This window comes from Cyprinodon tularosa, unplaced genomic scaffold (assembly GCF_016077235.1).
Source record: "Cyprinodon tularosa strain WSP-4 unplaced genomic scaffold, ASM1607723v1 ctg313, whole genome shotgun sequence".
NCBI classification, from domain to species: Eukaryota; Metazoa; Chordata; class Actinopteri; order Cyprinodontiformes; family Cyprinodontidae; genus Cyprinodon; species Cyprinodon tularosa.
This window is the reverse complement of record NW_024039023.1, coordinates 131,881-147,939: the sequence shown is the minus strand read 5'-3', so window position 1 is coordinate 147,939 and position 16,059 is coordinate 131,881. Positions and strand designations below refer to the sequence as shown.

The 16,059-nt window shown below is 40.6% G+C and overlaps 1 protein-coding gene across 1 annotated transcript; it reads right to left on the bottom strand.

Annotated features, from left to right (window-relative positions):
* Window positions 1-1,567: 1,567 nt before the first annotated feature.
* Window positions 1,568-15,226, bottom strand: LOC119788290 (3-hydroxy-3-methylglutaryl-coenzyme A reductase-like). Its single transcript, XM_038292537.1, has 20 exons — window positions 15,123-15,226; window positions 14,626-14,830; window positions 14,429-14,540; window positions 14,207-14,294; window positions 12,425-12,509; window positions 12,203-12,308; window positions 11,982-12,088; window positions 11,767-11,886; window positions 10,855-10,985; window positions 10,519-10,751; window positions 8,390-8,526; window positions 7,237-7,431; window positions 6,938-7,096; window positions 6,698-6,855; window positions 6,499-6,604; window positions 5,011-5,181; window positions 4,766-4,906; window positions 2,664-2,822; window positions 2,412-2,560; window positions 1,568-2,336 (listed from the first exon to the last, which is right to left on the bottom strand). Exons 2-20 carry the CDS (start codon window positions 14,785-14,787, stop codon window positions 2,273-2,275), a joined length of 2,583 nt encoding a protein of 860 aa, XP_038148465.1. The 5' UTR covers window positions 14,788-14,830; window positions 15,123-15,226; the 3' UTR covers window positions 1,568-2,272.
* Window positions 15,227-16,059: the final 833 nt, after the last annotated feature.

The following is a 16,059-nucleotide window of genomic DNA, read 5'->3' as shown; positions in this document are numbered from 1 at the left end:
AGTTCTGCATAAAAATAAAGAGTTACCCAAAACCATTAATCATGTTTATTTCCAAATCATTTCATAGTAGGTCTAGTAGATTAACAGCAAACCAACAGTCTTGCTTGATCTATGTAACTTAATAATTTTAAAGCTGTGTGTTCGAAAATAACTGCAGCGGAAAGTCAAATCAGCGAGGTTATCCATCCTGTCATCAAACAGGAAATGAACTGTAGGAAATGTAAGCAGAAGGCACAAAGATAAAAACTGATAATTCCCTTTTATACTGGTTTAAAATCCTTCAGAAACAGAAACATAGTGTCAGAGGTTTTATTTATCCCAGTAGGCCTGTTTAAAGCAGTATATATTTTCTTGGAACTCAAATACAGTTTATGGTGAAGCAGGCTAGGTTACTTTACATTAGTTTCTGAGGCAGACACCCTGGACACTTTCAATGCAGGTTTAAAACTAACATATTTGATTAAGCTCATGGTTAGAGAGGCTTAAATTATCCTGCACTATAGTTATGCTGCTATAGGCTTAGACTGCTGGAGGACATGCGGTTCACTTTACTTTTTCTGCAGGGTTAGTTCAGAGACTAACTTTATGTTCTCTCTGCTTTTTCTCTGGTTGTGTTTAGCTGTGATCGTAGAGGGAATTATCAGCTGGGCTGTTGTCATTAACACCTACAGTTATAGAATAGGGCCTGTTTATTTGTGTTTAGTCCTGTTTCTCTCCTAGACAAGCTCTGAGTTCAGCTTGTACTCTTAATAACTATGTGCTCTTTCATCCCTTTGACATGAAAACTGACTCAGAGCCCATCTGCTTCTTTTCTAGACGGACTTTACCTGTAGAGCTATTAGCTATTACCTTTTCTAACAAAGCTTTTATGGATCAGTGCTTCTCTCTCCTTGAACCTCACTGGGCCTCGGCAGTAAACCGCTCACAGAGCCTGGTTCTGCTGGAGGTTTCTTCCTGTCGCTACACACATGCTCAGTGTAAGGAGTTGCTGAGACAAAATAGAAGCGAATAAACTCGACTGGTTTTCCTTAGAAAACTTTGGAACACATCTGACTGTATGATCTGATATTGACATGTGAATTGGCGCTATATAAATAAACTGAATTCTATTACTAATTACTGAGAAAATGATCTTCAAATGGGTGTGTCAACAACAAAATAATAAAAAAAAACTGAACAGCATCTACTGAGCTGGAGCTACAAATCAAACCTCAAACAGGTAACCAAAAAAAGGTGAGAGGGACAACCCTCTCAGGGACACTCACCAAGAACTGCAGAGGAAGAAGGAAAACCGGTCCAATCATTACAGCTAACAAGCATCAGCTTTAAAACTTAATACTGGCTCAATGGTTCCAACTTTTTAAACCATTCAGTTTAAACATGTTTACCTCCTAAAGAATGTAGGAAATATTCTAAACATCCTAATCCTTTAATTCTCTCTAGATTAAATAATTCTGACTAATTTCCATGTTTAGATGTGTACAACATGCAGACATTAAATCTAAACTGATAAAGATGAGCTTTAGTCACTAAAACATAAAAACAATGAAAAGATGAGCACACAAAGTAGAAAGGTAGTGTTTATTTTGATGACTAGATTACACGTGTAAGAGATTTCTCTGAATTGGATATTCTACCTAAAGCACGGTCAAGTTCCACTTGTAATACATAAGGCAACTTCTGAGGATGACGATAGAACCGGATCTATTAATCACTGAGACACTACAGCCATTCTGTAACATTCACCGCCCCAAGAAATCTAATACTCAGAAAACACTAAAAAATAAATATAGTTTGCCTCCAAACAGACCCACCAGTAACAGCTAGTTAGTGGATCAGGGTGAGAACCAAACATGGCTGCTACTCGGTATACACAGTATACAGCAGCGCTTTAATCAGGCAGAGAAACACTGACGGTAAAACAGACATTCAGGGTTTTAAATAGACACAAATCACCTCACATCAGCAGGGATGTTTCCAAAAAGCTTTTTTTTGGGAGATAAACTCAGACTGATTTGACGTTTACAAACCGTGCTGATAATTACCCAGAAGTCATTGTTTGGCCTTTATCAAGAGGCACCAGAATCATTTTCATCAGTTCAAACATTTCAGAGATTCAGTCTGTTGATTGATTGATCCGGCTAAATATGGCAGATGTAGATAAATGGCACATTAGTAACGGTAACAGAAATTTGCAGTCAGGTGGGCGGAGCTCGAAGCAGGACGATGACGGCCGTGTTTTCAGCGGCTTAATGACCTCCAATCAAAAGCTTCAGCGTTTGGGGACCGTCGTTTCAGGCTTTGGAAAAGCCATCTCTGATAGGTTGGTTTTAGATCTAATGGGGAGAAACATGACGTCAGAAAGGAGTGGAAAAAGGAATTAACTTGCAACAAAAAGTAAATAAACCGACCTGTTGTGAGTCATGTGACTTTTGACGAGATGTCCGGCGGCCAGAGCGGCCATCAGAGAGAGCTCCCCCGCCAGGACGGTGGCGCAGACGACACGCGCCAGCTGGCAGGCGTTCTCACCCGGCTGCTTGGGGCTCGTAACGCCGAGCATCTGCAGAGATTTTTAGGTGATGTCACAGCAGGAGGGAAAACAAAGCTTTGATGTTGGAAGATTACAGCTTCCTCTGGTTTTCAGCGAGTAAAGGCAGACATACCTGCAGACAGGCCTGCTGCGGCGGCAGGATGGTGCCTCCTCCCACGGTGCCCAGCTCTATGGAGGGCATGGTGCAGCTGATGTACAGGTCCTCGCCACTCGGACCGGCGGCCTCCATCTGAGTGATACAGCTGGAGCTTCCCACAGTCTGAGCTGGATCCTGGAGCACAGCAGCGGGTAACCATGGTGATTTACAAACCAAAGTAGGGTGGAATGATTCTACAGAATATATATATTATCTAAAATATTATGATTCCCGTAGACATTTCACTCCAGGTGACATTTAAACAGGGATGTGCATTTAACGTTTATCGTGATACAGATCTCGCCATAGGAATGTATATTTATCATCCAAATTAAAAAATAAATAAATAAAGGTTTATAACAATTGGTGATTATATTTTCGTTTAATTTTTTTCCATTGGGTCATTAATAAATTCAAAGAATATGATTAAATGTGGTCGGTGTGGGATGTTTAGAGATATAAAAACACTCTTCTTTATTAAACCAGTGAAGAGACCATTTCACGTGTGTCGTTTTTTAGCACCACTATTAGTGGAGCTACGGTTTATCTGGCATGCAGTCGCAGGAATACTGTTACCTGAGAAAGGTTGTTAAAAAGAAATAAGGTTTTCATCCTCGTTTTTAATCGTCATCATGACGGAACCACAAAATATGGCGGTTTCAGACTTTAAGTCACTGTCGCCCAGTACTGCACTAAGAGCTTGCTCCTCCAGAATCCACCTGCATGGATCCGTCTTCTACCTGCAGGTCTCAATCATTCTATTAACAGTTTCCTGTTTAAACCCGGGAACAATGAGCTTTTAGTAGCCGTGGGAACGGCTCACTGACACGGGTCAAACGACTCAGTAAACGACCTGTGGTAAAAATCCACTCGAATCTGATCGGTATGCTGTGGAAACACCAGACCCAGGTTGATCCGTTAAATAACGTGATGCCATTGAACGCAACATACAGACGTACCGAACCACGCAGGTCGCTTCTGACTTAACAAGCTGAAACAGAGTTTATACAGGAATGAGTAACTCTAATTTAAGGCTTTCTAATGCTCTTAGAAATATAGAATATATATATATATATATATATGGTGCAAAATCCTTGGTCATCTTTACCGTCGACAGGCTGCAGCCATGTTCCTCGTTTTTCATCCATGTTCGTTGAAATTAGCATTTTCCCAATTCTCTAGCTTTTTCTCCGCCTCTAGCTTCTTTTCCGAACATACGGCTTTACGATCAACCAGAAGCGGTTCCACACAATTATATTGCCATATTTTTGACAAAAGTGTTTTAGTAAACTTTTTTTTTTTTTTTTTAATAAAGCATTTCAAATGCCACTATAATCGCATTTGATGAATTTTAATGGCAATTAACTTAATTTAAAAGTAATAATAATTTAGTGACATCGAATGATTTAAATTGACCTGCGGAAAACCTATAAAACAATAAAACATGAAGCAGCTCTGGTGACATCATCAATGCTAACCCAGCGCGGTGCCGTCATTGCGGGGGGACAGACGCCACACAGGGGTTAGATCCAGCTTTCTTTTCCAGTGGGAATGGAGGCAAATGCTGAGTGTTAAAAGGTCGACCCATGTTTGAAAAACATGCATAAACCAAGTATTTTCTGTGGGAAAGAGGCAGCTAGCCAACTTGAAATGCATTACCGCTACCTAAAGGGCTTTTGTTAAAGGTAATGTGACCAAAACTGGGTTAGAGATTACATTAAAAATATAACGAACTGTTCAGAGCGGAACCAACTTTGTGTGGTTACAAGTTTCATGCTCTGAAACGAGCATAAAGGCTAAAGAAAACAGCTGGTGTTTAAAAGTCAGCAGCTGTTTGGTATGGAAAAAGGAGAGATTAAGAGAAAGGAATGATGAAGAGGAAGATATAAAGAGAATAAAGGAAAGACCTGGAAAAATGTATTTTGTTTTTTCCAACCAAGTTCCCCTGATACATTTTAGCTTCTTGCAGAAATAACATTCTGCCTTGACCTTTATCTTTAGTGTCTTATCATGTTATGTTGCAAAACCTCCAGCAGAAGGATCAATCTTATCAGGGCAGCCTGCAGGCGGAGCTTTACCTGTCCACAGGCGATGTAGATGGCAGCTACGATGTTTGCAGCGTGAGCGTTGAAGCCTCCAATGCTCCCGGCCATGGCTGAGCCCACCAGGTTCTTACTGATGTTCAGATCCACCAGAGCCGCCGTGCTGCTCTTCAACACCTAACAAAACATTTAAAGCAGCTATTAGGACAACATCTGGACAGAGCATTGGCTGAAATGAGCTTTGCTTCCTGTTTGATCTGATCCATAGGTGGACTCTTTACCTCCTTGACTACTTTGGCAGGGATGGTGGCTTCACACACTGCAGACTTCCCCCGGCCTAAGATCCAGTTAATAGCAGCAGACTTCTTGTCGGTGCAATAGTTACCGCTGACGGACAGAACCTCAATGTCTGGAAAGTGCTGCTTTAATCGAGACAGAGCCTGCTCCGTCCCCTGATGAAAACAGAGCAAACAGACACGTCTTCATTTAGGAACCACAGCATACAAAAACAATCCCGGTTCAATACCTTTGGTTGTCTATACACTACACATCAATCTGAACACACACTGCTGCAAAGACTGGGAGAATGAGGTGGAGGTTTGGAGTAAGGCTGGTTTATGCTCTAAGGAACCAGGTCGTCTGAATGTGTGTCGCAGTTAAAGCAGAAAGGCCCCGCCCCTTCTGCAGACACTCTGCTGCACCTCAAAAAATTGACTGCATACAGTCGGCTTGTTTTGTTTGTATGACCGCCATTGTGGAAAACGACTTGCTAGAAGAGCGAGGTGTGCGAGAAGGCTGGGACCCTTTTTTCCGCCTGGATCCCCGCTCTTCCCCGCCCTCATGTCCCTCTGTTGTCGCACAAACTCGCCCCACTTCCTCACCGCCTCGGCCGTATCTAGACCAACAGCTAGTTCCTGGTTGTCCCTCTTGCGTTGTAGCGTGGATTAACATAGCGCAGACAATTCTTCAATATTGGGCATAAATCAGAAATATCTGGGACAAGCTCACTGCGACACACTGCTGCGGGGAGGATAACCAGCCCTGTAGGCCGCCATTCGGCTGGCGTTTGACTGGGAAGGGCGACTTTTAATGGCTGCTGCTGTATCGCTAACAGAGCTACAAGTAGAACCAGCAATGTTTGCATGGTTTTTCTTTCCATTAAAGTTGACTGGATTCTTTCCACCTTAACAGAAAAATACTTCAGACAACCTTAAGATGTTGTGTGATTTGTTTGGCTCATTTGTTTTGCATTATTAAACAAGCATTGTGTGATTCTGTTGAGAAGCATGTTGAGACGGATAAAAATAGCTTTTATGTCTTAAATGTTCATGTTTTTATCCCAATAGTCTTGGAAAGGGTTTCAAGTTTGAAATGCTAGCATCAATCATCCCTCTGCAACTGAGACGATCTTCTCTTCTTAGTTTCCATGTTTGCAGGGTGTTGAAAATCCCAAATGTTGTGTTTTGGTAAACCTAGGATCTGTGTTACGATTGGCTGAGAAATCGGGATGCAACAGTTCCCGACCGTACCTCTAGGTGCAGAAGGAGAAAAGCTTGACTGCGGCACTGAAAAATGATTTTAGACCATTTTACAGTAAATCTCTCACTTTTTTTCTCCTTTTAAGTAAAAAAAAACCATATTCACATATGAATAAAAAACCTTAAAAGTGCTGTTGAAAAGTTCAGAGGGGGTGAACACTTAAATAATGGACTGTTGTGAGGTAGTGATGCTAAAGCAGAGGCTCAGCCATGCTGAGTGTTTGGGTTTACCTTAGACAGCATGTTCATGCCCATGGCGTCCCCCGTCTGAGACTGGAAGCGAACATAAAGGTTTCTTCCAGCCACAGACACCAACAGTTTCTCCAGACGAGCAAACCTGCAAAGAGCAAACATTTATTTTCAGATGAAAGAAACTCAATTCCTCCATTTTTTTTTTCTTGGTCCTGCTGCTTCCATCTCTCTTTCTCACCTGCTGGTCTCATCGAAGGCTTCTTTGACCATGCTGAATCCATCCGAGGTCTCCAGCCAGATTTTGACCTCTGCAGCCCGGCATGCAGAGGGCAGCCTCACCACAGGACCCCTGGTCATGCTGTCGGCCAGGATCCTGCTGTTGCAGCCTCCGCTCAGCTGCACAGGAAGGACGCTACTGTCAGCACACGCCTCACACTCACAACCAGGGTTTGTTTCACCAGGGAGGGGTCCTGCTTACCCAGATCGCCCTGCAGCCTCTGTTTGTGCTGGCCACCAGGCAGCCCTCGGTGGTCGCCATGGGGACGTGGAACTGCTGCTTGTCCAAAAGCAGAGGGCCAGCCACTCCCACTGGCACCGGCATGTAGCCGATGACATTCTCACAGCAGGCGCCCATCACCTACAGAACAAGGACGCACAATGATACACGGAGCGGCAGCTGAGGAAACATTTTATATGCCGAGATAGAAACACAGGAGGTAGATTAGATCCGATACTGAAGAGGAAAGTTACTTTGAGTACGAGGTCATCCAAAAATACCTTTGAATAGTCGTAGTCTTTGTAGGGGAGATAAGCCAGAGCAGAGCTGACGGGCAGTTTAGTCGACAACATTTCCCGCCTAATGGCCACGCCCCTTTCTGGAGTCTCCAGGACTCCTTCCAGTTTGTAGTTCTGGATCTTAGACAAGCTCACCAGGTTCATCACCTCGGCATCCGTCAGCATTTTAGGACCTCTCTGGAAAATTCATCATACAAAAAAATTTTCTGTCATCAAACAGATTCATTAGAAAAACAGGATTAAAGTCATTAAAGTCGTCGTTCCAACCGTTGCAGTCCCGAATTCTCCTGAGTGGTGCACAACTTTTAACGAGTGACTAAAGTGAATGTGATTGGTCGTTTATCCAGAGGGCGGGATTGTTGTGGTGGAAGGTTCACAAGCAAGTTTGATTGTGGCCGGTTTCTTGGAAACATCTTGATAACTAGTTAGCAGCTTAGTGCTAGTAGGTTCCCAATGGGAAATTCCATTGGGACCAAGTAGCACTGAATTGGTGACTTAGAAACGACACTGTCAAGGAACGCTATGGACAGCGGAAACATGCAAGAGGAAGAGAATTTAGTGTTGGAGGTCGTAGATGAGTCTCCTCTGTCATACATTTTTTATTTAGAGGAGGAAAGCGGGCACAAAGTTGTTGTGGAAGAGGACGCCAGGGCGGCAGAAGCTTGGTTTGGTGTAGAAGGCTTACAGCCGTACATGTTTGAGCCCTTGCCTGCAACGCTGCCAGTTCTGTTAGCTCTACGCCTGCTGAAGACACAGACGTCCATCCCCGTGAACACTGGGACGGAACTCAATGGGAAAGTAAATGATTCTTATTTGAATGGTTTCGTATATTAGCTGCAACATATGAATCGAGATGCTATGACCCAAAAAATGTGATTGACAGATGACTGTTGATATAATTGGCTGAATTAGGTGAACAAGCTGACGTATAACTAACTGGCCTGCATAAGATAATAAAAAAAAACAAAATAAAACACACATTTTAAGACAGGATTTTTTTTTTTTACATACATTTTCTAACTTTTGGGACAATAACATCTGATAAAAAGTACATTTATAAACATGTTTAAGCGAGAATGATTTGAAATTTAAATATGACTTCCCTATGACTTTAAAGTACGATGTGGTAAATCACCTGAGGATCTGAGAGGATGGCCAAACATTCCTCCACTGAGCGCAGTTCTGGTCCACAGCTTGGAGGAGCACTGCCTGCCTGATCAGAGCTCTCCTCCAAAAAGTCGCAGTGTTTCTCTTCCATTGATTTTGTTACGTCTGCAGAAGAGAAACCAGTTAGATGAAGGTTGATTTTAATCAGACATCAACTGGGATCAAAGGGAGTTACAGTATTCGTACAAATGGATGCACTGGTTGCAAAATGTTTCACATGTCAACAGGAATTGGAAACAAATGAACTTTGGCCAAAAAACTATAGATTTGGATAATAAAAACACTACAGCGCCTGGAGTCTGAATCACTCTGCGATTAACACCCATAAAGGACATTCTGATGATCATGTTTCATTTGTTGTTTTAATGAGGTCTGATGAGGATCAGGTAGAAAACTCAGAAAAAAAGAAAAGAAAACTTTGATCATTTCCACACGGCTGAAGCTTCATATTAAGCTGATGTGGTTTATTTCAGAAATAAAGGTCCCATGTTATTTTGACACAAATAGACGGCTGTAAATCAGCAAATCTATCTAAATGATCAAATATCATGATTACAATTATATCAACTCACAGAAAGTTATTTATTTCTATGCTGTTTAAAATCAACAGCTTTGTAATTGTGGAAAAATAATAATTGATCACCTGTTCTATGGTCTTCTGCCCTGTGAATTTCAAAATAAAATCGATGGATGGCTGCATTACACCAAGTAGTTTCTACTCTGTACTGGGGCTGGATAATATGGACTACAAGTAACATCTCAACATTTTTAAACTGATATAAATAATACATATCTTTAATATATTGGTTTATAAAGAGTCGCCTCTGGATTAGCCTATCTAGGAACTCTGGACAGGCTTAATGGTGTCCCGTCTAAATGGACATTTATTATGTCCTAGAAGGGCTGTTTATATATATCAAAAATAAAAACAGTCTTTTCTTTCTTTAAAAGGAGGTTTTTATATCACATCTGTCGTTATCCGATTGGTTCTAACCAGGGCTGCAACTACCGATAATTTTGCAAATTAATTAATCTGTCGATATTTGATTTTTAATGACATTAAACAGGTGAAGCTAAACTTTTCCTCTTGAGATCTGGATAGAGCATACTGACAGATGAAAAATAATTTTTTTACCCAAATGCAATATTATTCTATATTTTTTTTTACTGTTTTCATATAATTACTGCTCTAAGTGGTTTGCTCTGTCAGCTAAGTGCATGTTTTAGAGTTTCTATACTCCAGTTAGCGATTAATCGATTGCAAAATTAGCCGACGATTATTTTAATCATCAATTAATCACGATTATTCCAATTGTTTCAGCTCTAGTTCTAACCAACTTCCTCTGACTCTAAGTGAATCAGGCTTTACCGGCTCCTTTCCAGACCAACAAGGTGTAAATTAGTCTGACCAGTCAGGCTACCTATAAATCTAAATATGTTCTATCAAACAGCTGTAAATAAACATGATTCTGTCTAAAAGGGCTGAAAAAGAACCTACTGGCATTCATAAAGGTAGAGTTATATCACAACAAAAGCCATCTTTATATAAACCGTCAATTTATCGTCCATTTCTTTTGTAATCTTTTTTTTTTTTTTTTTTTACAAATATATATATATATATATATATATATATATATATATATATATATATATATATATATATGTATATATATATAGCCCAGCCGTACTAGGTACGCCTCACCCGTCTCATCCTAAAGCTACAAATCCTACAACTTACATCTAGAGCAGATTTTAAACAAAAATATCTTTAACCTTCATATCTCCCAAGTTTTCTACAGATGCACTGATTCTATGTGTACATAGTTATTAATAAGCACTTTAATTTAGGTATAAAACAAAATATTATTCCAATTCAAAAACCTTAAATTCCTCATTCAAGTATTTTAGTATTTTATATGTTATGATTTAATACCAAACAGCAGCCTGCTGCAATGTTTCATTCCGAGAGTCGCCTCAGGTGTTGGAAGTGAATAAAAACAAACGAAAATCAGAAAAAATTAAAATCACAGAAATTCTAAAAGTAGGTTTGGGTGTTAAGCACTACAACAAAGTAACAACAGAAAAAAAAAACCCCACCTGAGGAACAAGCACTGGTTGCTAAGACGTCGGTTGAGCTTCTCTGGGGTTTGGGAGCCGACTGGTCCCTCCTGCAGCAGTCCTCTGCAGCGCGGGGCTTCTGGATCTGGGAGGCGGCGTTGATTGGACCCCTGAGAGACAGGGAGGACTCTGTGTCCGCTTGCTCAAAGAAGACGTATTTAACAGCCAGAAGAAGCGCCAGACTGAGGGTTATCACGTGCTCCAGTTCCACGCTGGTAGGAGGAGACAAAGCGGACATCACAGCATATGTCAGACATGAATAAATACCTCATAAATCAACATTCGGTTCGTTTTTTTGTTTTGTTGTTTTTTTACCTCGTGACTTTCTGAGGCCACACGGTACCGGCTGATTCCAGCCTCTCCATCGGCCCCTCTACTGTACGATTGTGAGCTGCGTGCTCGGCTGTTAAGCGAGTGAGGCCGTGGACCAAGGCCAAACCAAGAGACTGAAAGATGCAACGTAAAATGGACACGATAAGACTGCAAAGTTTGTAGAGAAAGTAACAAAACCTAATTTTAGGCAGAGCTGGATGTAGAGAAATGACACAGAAATGACACAGTCACAGTCTGAAATAGTTTTTCCTTTGGTACCAGGACTGAAAGCAGTGGATCGCTTTTAGACAACAGGTGACCGATACAGCGCTTTTTCTAACTGACTGACGGGATACAATGTGTTTATAAAATTATCTTAAAGCAAGGTCCATCTGCTAAAAATTTTTTTTTAAAAATCTCTGATCTTTGCGCTTCATCGTCAAAATGATGAAAAATTACGGAGCAGACTCAAGGTTTCAGCCGTTTGGGATCATTTTGATTTTATATTTGTTTTAAATGTCCTCATTGCGTCATCCTGTTCCTCTCAGTTATCTCTCAAATCATCTGAACTTAAGTTATTTCAAATTGTCTCTTAGTTTATCGTTTTCTGTAGTTATTATTTTAAATATATATTTTTAATCCTAGTCAACAACCATCCTCATTCACAGGTTCACATTAATTATTGGCTGCATCTAATAACATCAGAGATATTTTCAGTTTAAACGTAGATATGAAATACTACAACAACTTTAATTATATTACTGTTCTAGGTCATCAGATCAATTTAGTTTAGTCTGTAAAACAGGCTGCCTGTAGTGTCGTTAAAAGTCCAGCAGGTGTCAGTATTCTGCAACACAGCTTAGCAATGTGTCAAAAAGCTTCACGAGGCCTCATCACCCCATCACTAGTTCTCACCATAATGATTTTAACCCTTTGGGTGACAGGATTGGGCTTGTTATCTTCTTCCTCAGCCAGAACATGAGCCAGGTGGCTCATCTGCCAGATGGGCCGGCCTTCACGACTCTCCCTTGATAGCTTTAAAGCAGAAGGAGGAACAGTTAGACGATTTCTCTCATTCTCATTGTTAGATGAACATTTATTTCTGAAGGAACCTTTAGGCAGACGCTCACCTCCAGCACTAGAGAGACACACGCTGGGAAGAAGGTCATAAAGACAAAGTAGTTGGCCAGAACAGACATGCAGCCGAAACAGCACATGATCTCCAACTGAGGAACGCCTGGAAAAAAATAAAATAAAATAAGAAAAGAAGGGTTTAATAGTTCAAAAAGGAAACAGCTTTTTAGGTAAAAAAAAAAAAAAAAGAATAAATAAAAAAACAAACAAATCTTACCTGACATGGTACCAACTCCTATAACCAGACATTCAACAAGTGCATCCAGGGTGAATGTGGGGCCTAGGATAGCCATGCCTTTAGATATGTTCTCCCTCACCTCCTCCTATGCAGAAAAAAAACAAACAAAAACATATAAGACCGGATTTTTATAGCTGAATTAACGTTAGCTGTAATAAATGAAGTTAGCATTCAGAAACAGCAACAGATTTAAAGCACTACCTGAGAGTTGGAGCTGAGGGCAAATTTAGCCAATGTGCATGCTTTGGAAAGGTCGATGAGCAGGAGAAAGAAGGGCAGAGCTTCACTGCAGGGAAAGAAGGAGCAAAGCTCAGTCCAGGATGAATAGAACAGGCTGAAGTTTGCTTTTAAAATCTGTTAAGTTCTTCAACAATTACAATGAAATACACTCGAATCTCTGATGAATTGTATTCCAATACGTCTCATTTCCTAATGCTACGATCACACCAGACACGCTTTGAGCAGCAAAAAAGCGCCTGCTGCTTTGTTTTTGATGCTTGTATATATTAAGATCAGACGTGCCTCAAGAGCATCTTTGCTGCTCCTGAAGCCTCATCCAGTAAATTGTGTCCAGATGCATTTGATGATCATCTGTTCAATGACAGAGAGCGGCTTTGCTATATTTGCTGTTATAAGCTGGTAAAATGTAGTTTAATGTATTTTTATGTGAGAAAGTCCAAATCAAGACATTGTCTGTGCAGTCAGTTCATCAAGATTACAATCATGTATTAAAGTATTAATTTGCAGTTCATGCAGCTCAGACCCCCACATAGCGGTGGTGCACTGTCACTGGGAATCCCCAGCAGCAGCTGCCTCAGGCCAGGTTTCATCAGGAAGTAGATGTTAGCCTTTTTTCATGTATGTGGTAAAAAATGCTCACACCAGAATAATAAAAGTGAATACATTTTGCCAGCAGGTTTCGACATTTTAAGTTAATTTAGGCCTTAATAAACTGTTTCAGGAAAGTTGGCGTTATTTCTGGTTGACGGGCATCAAGGTGCAGCAAAGGGCCTCGCAGCACGTTTAAAGCAGCAGGAGCAGTGCGTCATGAGCTTCTGACACACTGCAAATGGAGCAGCTGCTGGAGTTGGAAAAATTGGGCTTCTGCTGCTCAACGCACCACATCAACCAATCAGACAAGCTGATCTGGGAGCTGACAGGGACACAGACACATTGCTGATGATACAGATCACTACAATCACTCCTCTGAAACAGTTTATTAATGCTTAAATTAACTTGCAATCTGCTGGCAAAACATCTTCACTTTTGTTATCCTGGTGCCTGCAGTTTGGATTACGTACATGAAAACCGCTTTCCAGCTGCCGCGGCAAATCGCGAATAGGCGACCAGGCCAGAGGCTGCTGTTGAATGGGATTCCTACTGACAGCACACAGCTGGTATGTGTGGATCTGAGCGGCTCCGACGGAAACAATATTTGAAGGGAGGATGGTAATCTGGATGAACTGACAACACTGACCATGTTTTCAGGCGGACTTTCTCACCTCAAAATAGATTCAAACGACTTTTTACCCACCAATCACAGCGAATATAGCTGCCATTGTTACAGGCAAAGAAAGTATAGAGTAGCTCCGCCCAACATGCATCATACCCACTTTCCACAGCGCAGCTGGAGCAGCAAAGATGCTTCAGCCATGCGTCAGAACTAAACTTGTAAAAGCATCAAAAATGAAGCAGCACGTGCATTTTTGCTGCTCTTGCTGCTTGCGATCTGAACGTAGCATAAGGCCTCCATATATGGGTCGTGTGCACCCACCACTGTGCCACCGAAGCACGCCCAAAATATGAGCATTTTAAAGCCATTTTGTCATTTACAATTTTTTTTTCTGCTTTTGTTGATCTACCAGATAACATTCCTCTAATGCAGACTTATATTTTTGCCTACCATATGCCTAAGTTTATAACCATTCAAAGGTAATAACACTTTTCTAACTCACTGAACATGTAATTAAAAGGTACACTTACTTCAGACCTGTCAGCTCTTTCCCAAAGAAGTGGATAACCACTGTACTAAAAACAAAGCTAGAAAATACTGTAAACAATCCGGCAATACCTGCAAATACAAGAGGAAAAAAATATATATATCACTTTAATGTTAACCAAAACAGTGTGTGATTGATTTAAACAGGAGTTAGGTTATGCAACCGGCAGCAGTCGGTTATTTTGACAACCTGTCATCATACTGACCCAGAATATATTTGGATCCCAGCTGTAAGAGGTTCTTAAACTGGAAGTAGATATAAATAATGGCCATGCAGCGAGTGATGGTCAAACTGATGATATCACTACTGGGGACTTCCTGAAAGAAAAACACACAAGCTTTGATGTTAGAGTTATGGAAACAAGGTATGATCTTCCAAACATTACAATCACACCTGTCTCACCTCTTTCACCTTGGGGCAGTTATCCCAGCTGCACATCTGACTGCTGGTGGAGAAGCTGTTCATGTTCATGAGGCAGATGGTGACGGCCAGGGTCCCCACGATCACCTCCCACGGGTGGGAGGCCACCAGCAGGCCGTGGAGCCGAAAAAGACGGGCCAGCATGATGCTCTTAAGGGTGTCTGCTTGTTAAAGCTCACTGCTTCATCTGTGACGTTAAAATATCACTTCAAAACAAACTGACGGGGTCTAGATAAATGTTAAAAAAAAGTTCTATGCCAAAATATAGCAGCTGACGCAGCTAACATAAATGTACATAGAAAACCAACTGAATTTACACTTTAAATCAGACACAGAGCTACTGTTAGCATTAGCAATATTAGCTGTCACACCCGGGACGTCTAAAAAACCTCTTACAAGGTTAAAGCTTATTTAACACCCTTCAATCGTCATGCTCGGCGCCATTATGACTTCTACATAACTCAACGGGGATTTCTTACCGTGGTCAGAGGGTTCTTCTCATAATAGTGACAGCTCTGTCACTGGACTGATGTAACGGCACACCAAACCAACATGGCGACCCGGAAGTGCTGATCGCATATCTGTGTCGTCATTGCTGGGACGTGACGGGGCGGGGCTAAAAGCAAAATAAATTACGCATTTTTTTTTATTTCTAAGCAATTTTCTCTGTAAAATTATAAAGGAAATACATATCGAAATTCATTTTTTATTTACTTTCTTTTTTTTTAGGAAAAGCCAATTTCCACGCCACCTGCGCCTCGGCATTACTACCGTACGTAGTAAAATTTCTACTGCCGTCTATAAAAATCATCATTGTATGTTTGTTTTAATTAAAAATTTCATGTTACACTGCTTACAAATCTATGAGTGTTCTGTATTATGACTGTAGGACGCAATATTACTTAAACTGTAGCGTGTTATTTTCACTTAAAAATAAAGAAAAAGATAAAAATCTATTAAAATCTGTGACTAATTTGATAAAATGATAATAGCTAAAAAATTTAATTTTTGAACTTTCAGAATCAAAAGTTTTAAGAATTAATATACGATTAAAGCCAAATAAAAAACTGTTTTTCCAAGGTTTGGAACAGTAAAAGAGGGGGGGAAAATTATTTAACTTTAATGTATGAAACTGGCCTTTGGAAAATGAATATTCAGGAACTTCTATTTAAAAAAAATGAGGGGGAAAGCTTCTAAAGAATCAAAAAAAAAAAAAAAAGAAAAGAAAAAAAAAAAAAAAAAAGAATCGGTAGCAACTGAGCCCAACTGGGACCCCAGAAAAGGTTGCTTCAATAGCTGTACATCATTACAGGTGGTTTAACCTCACAGTAAATGCAAAACTAGACTTTTCAGACTATATTCACACATTCTGTTTGTAACTGTATGCTAATAATACGCATAAATAAAGTAAATAAA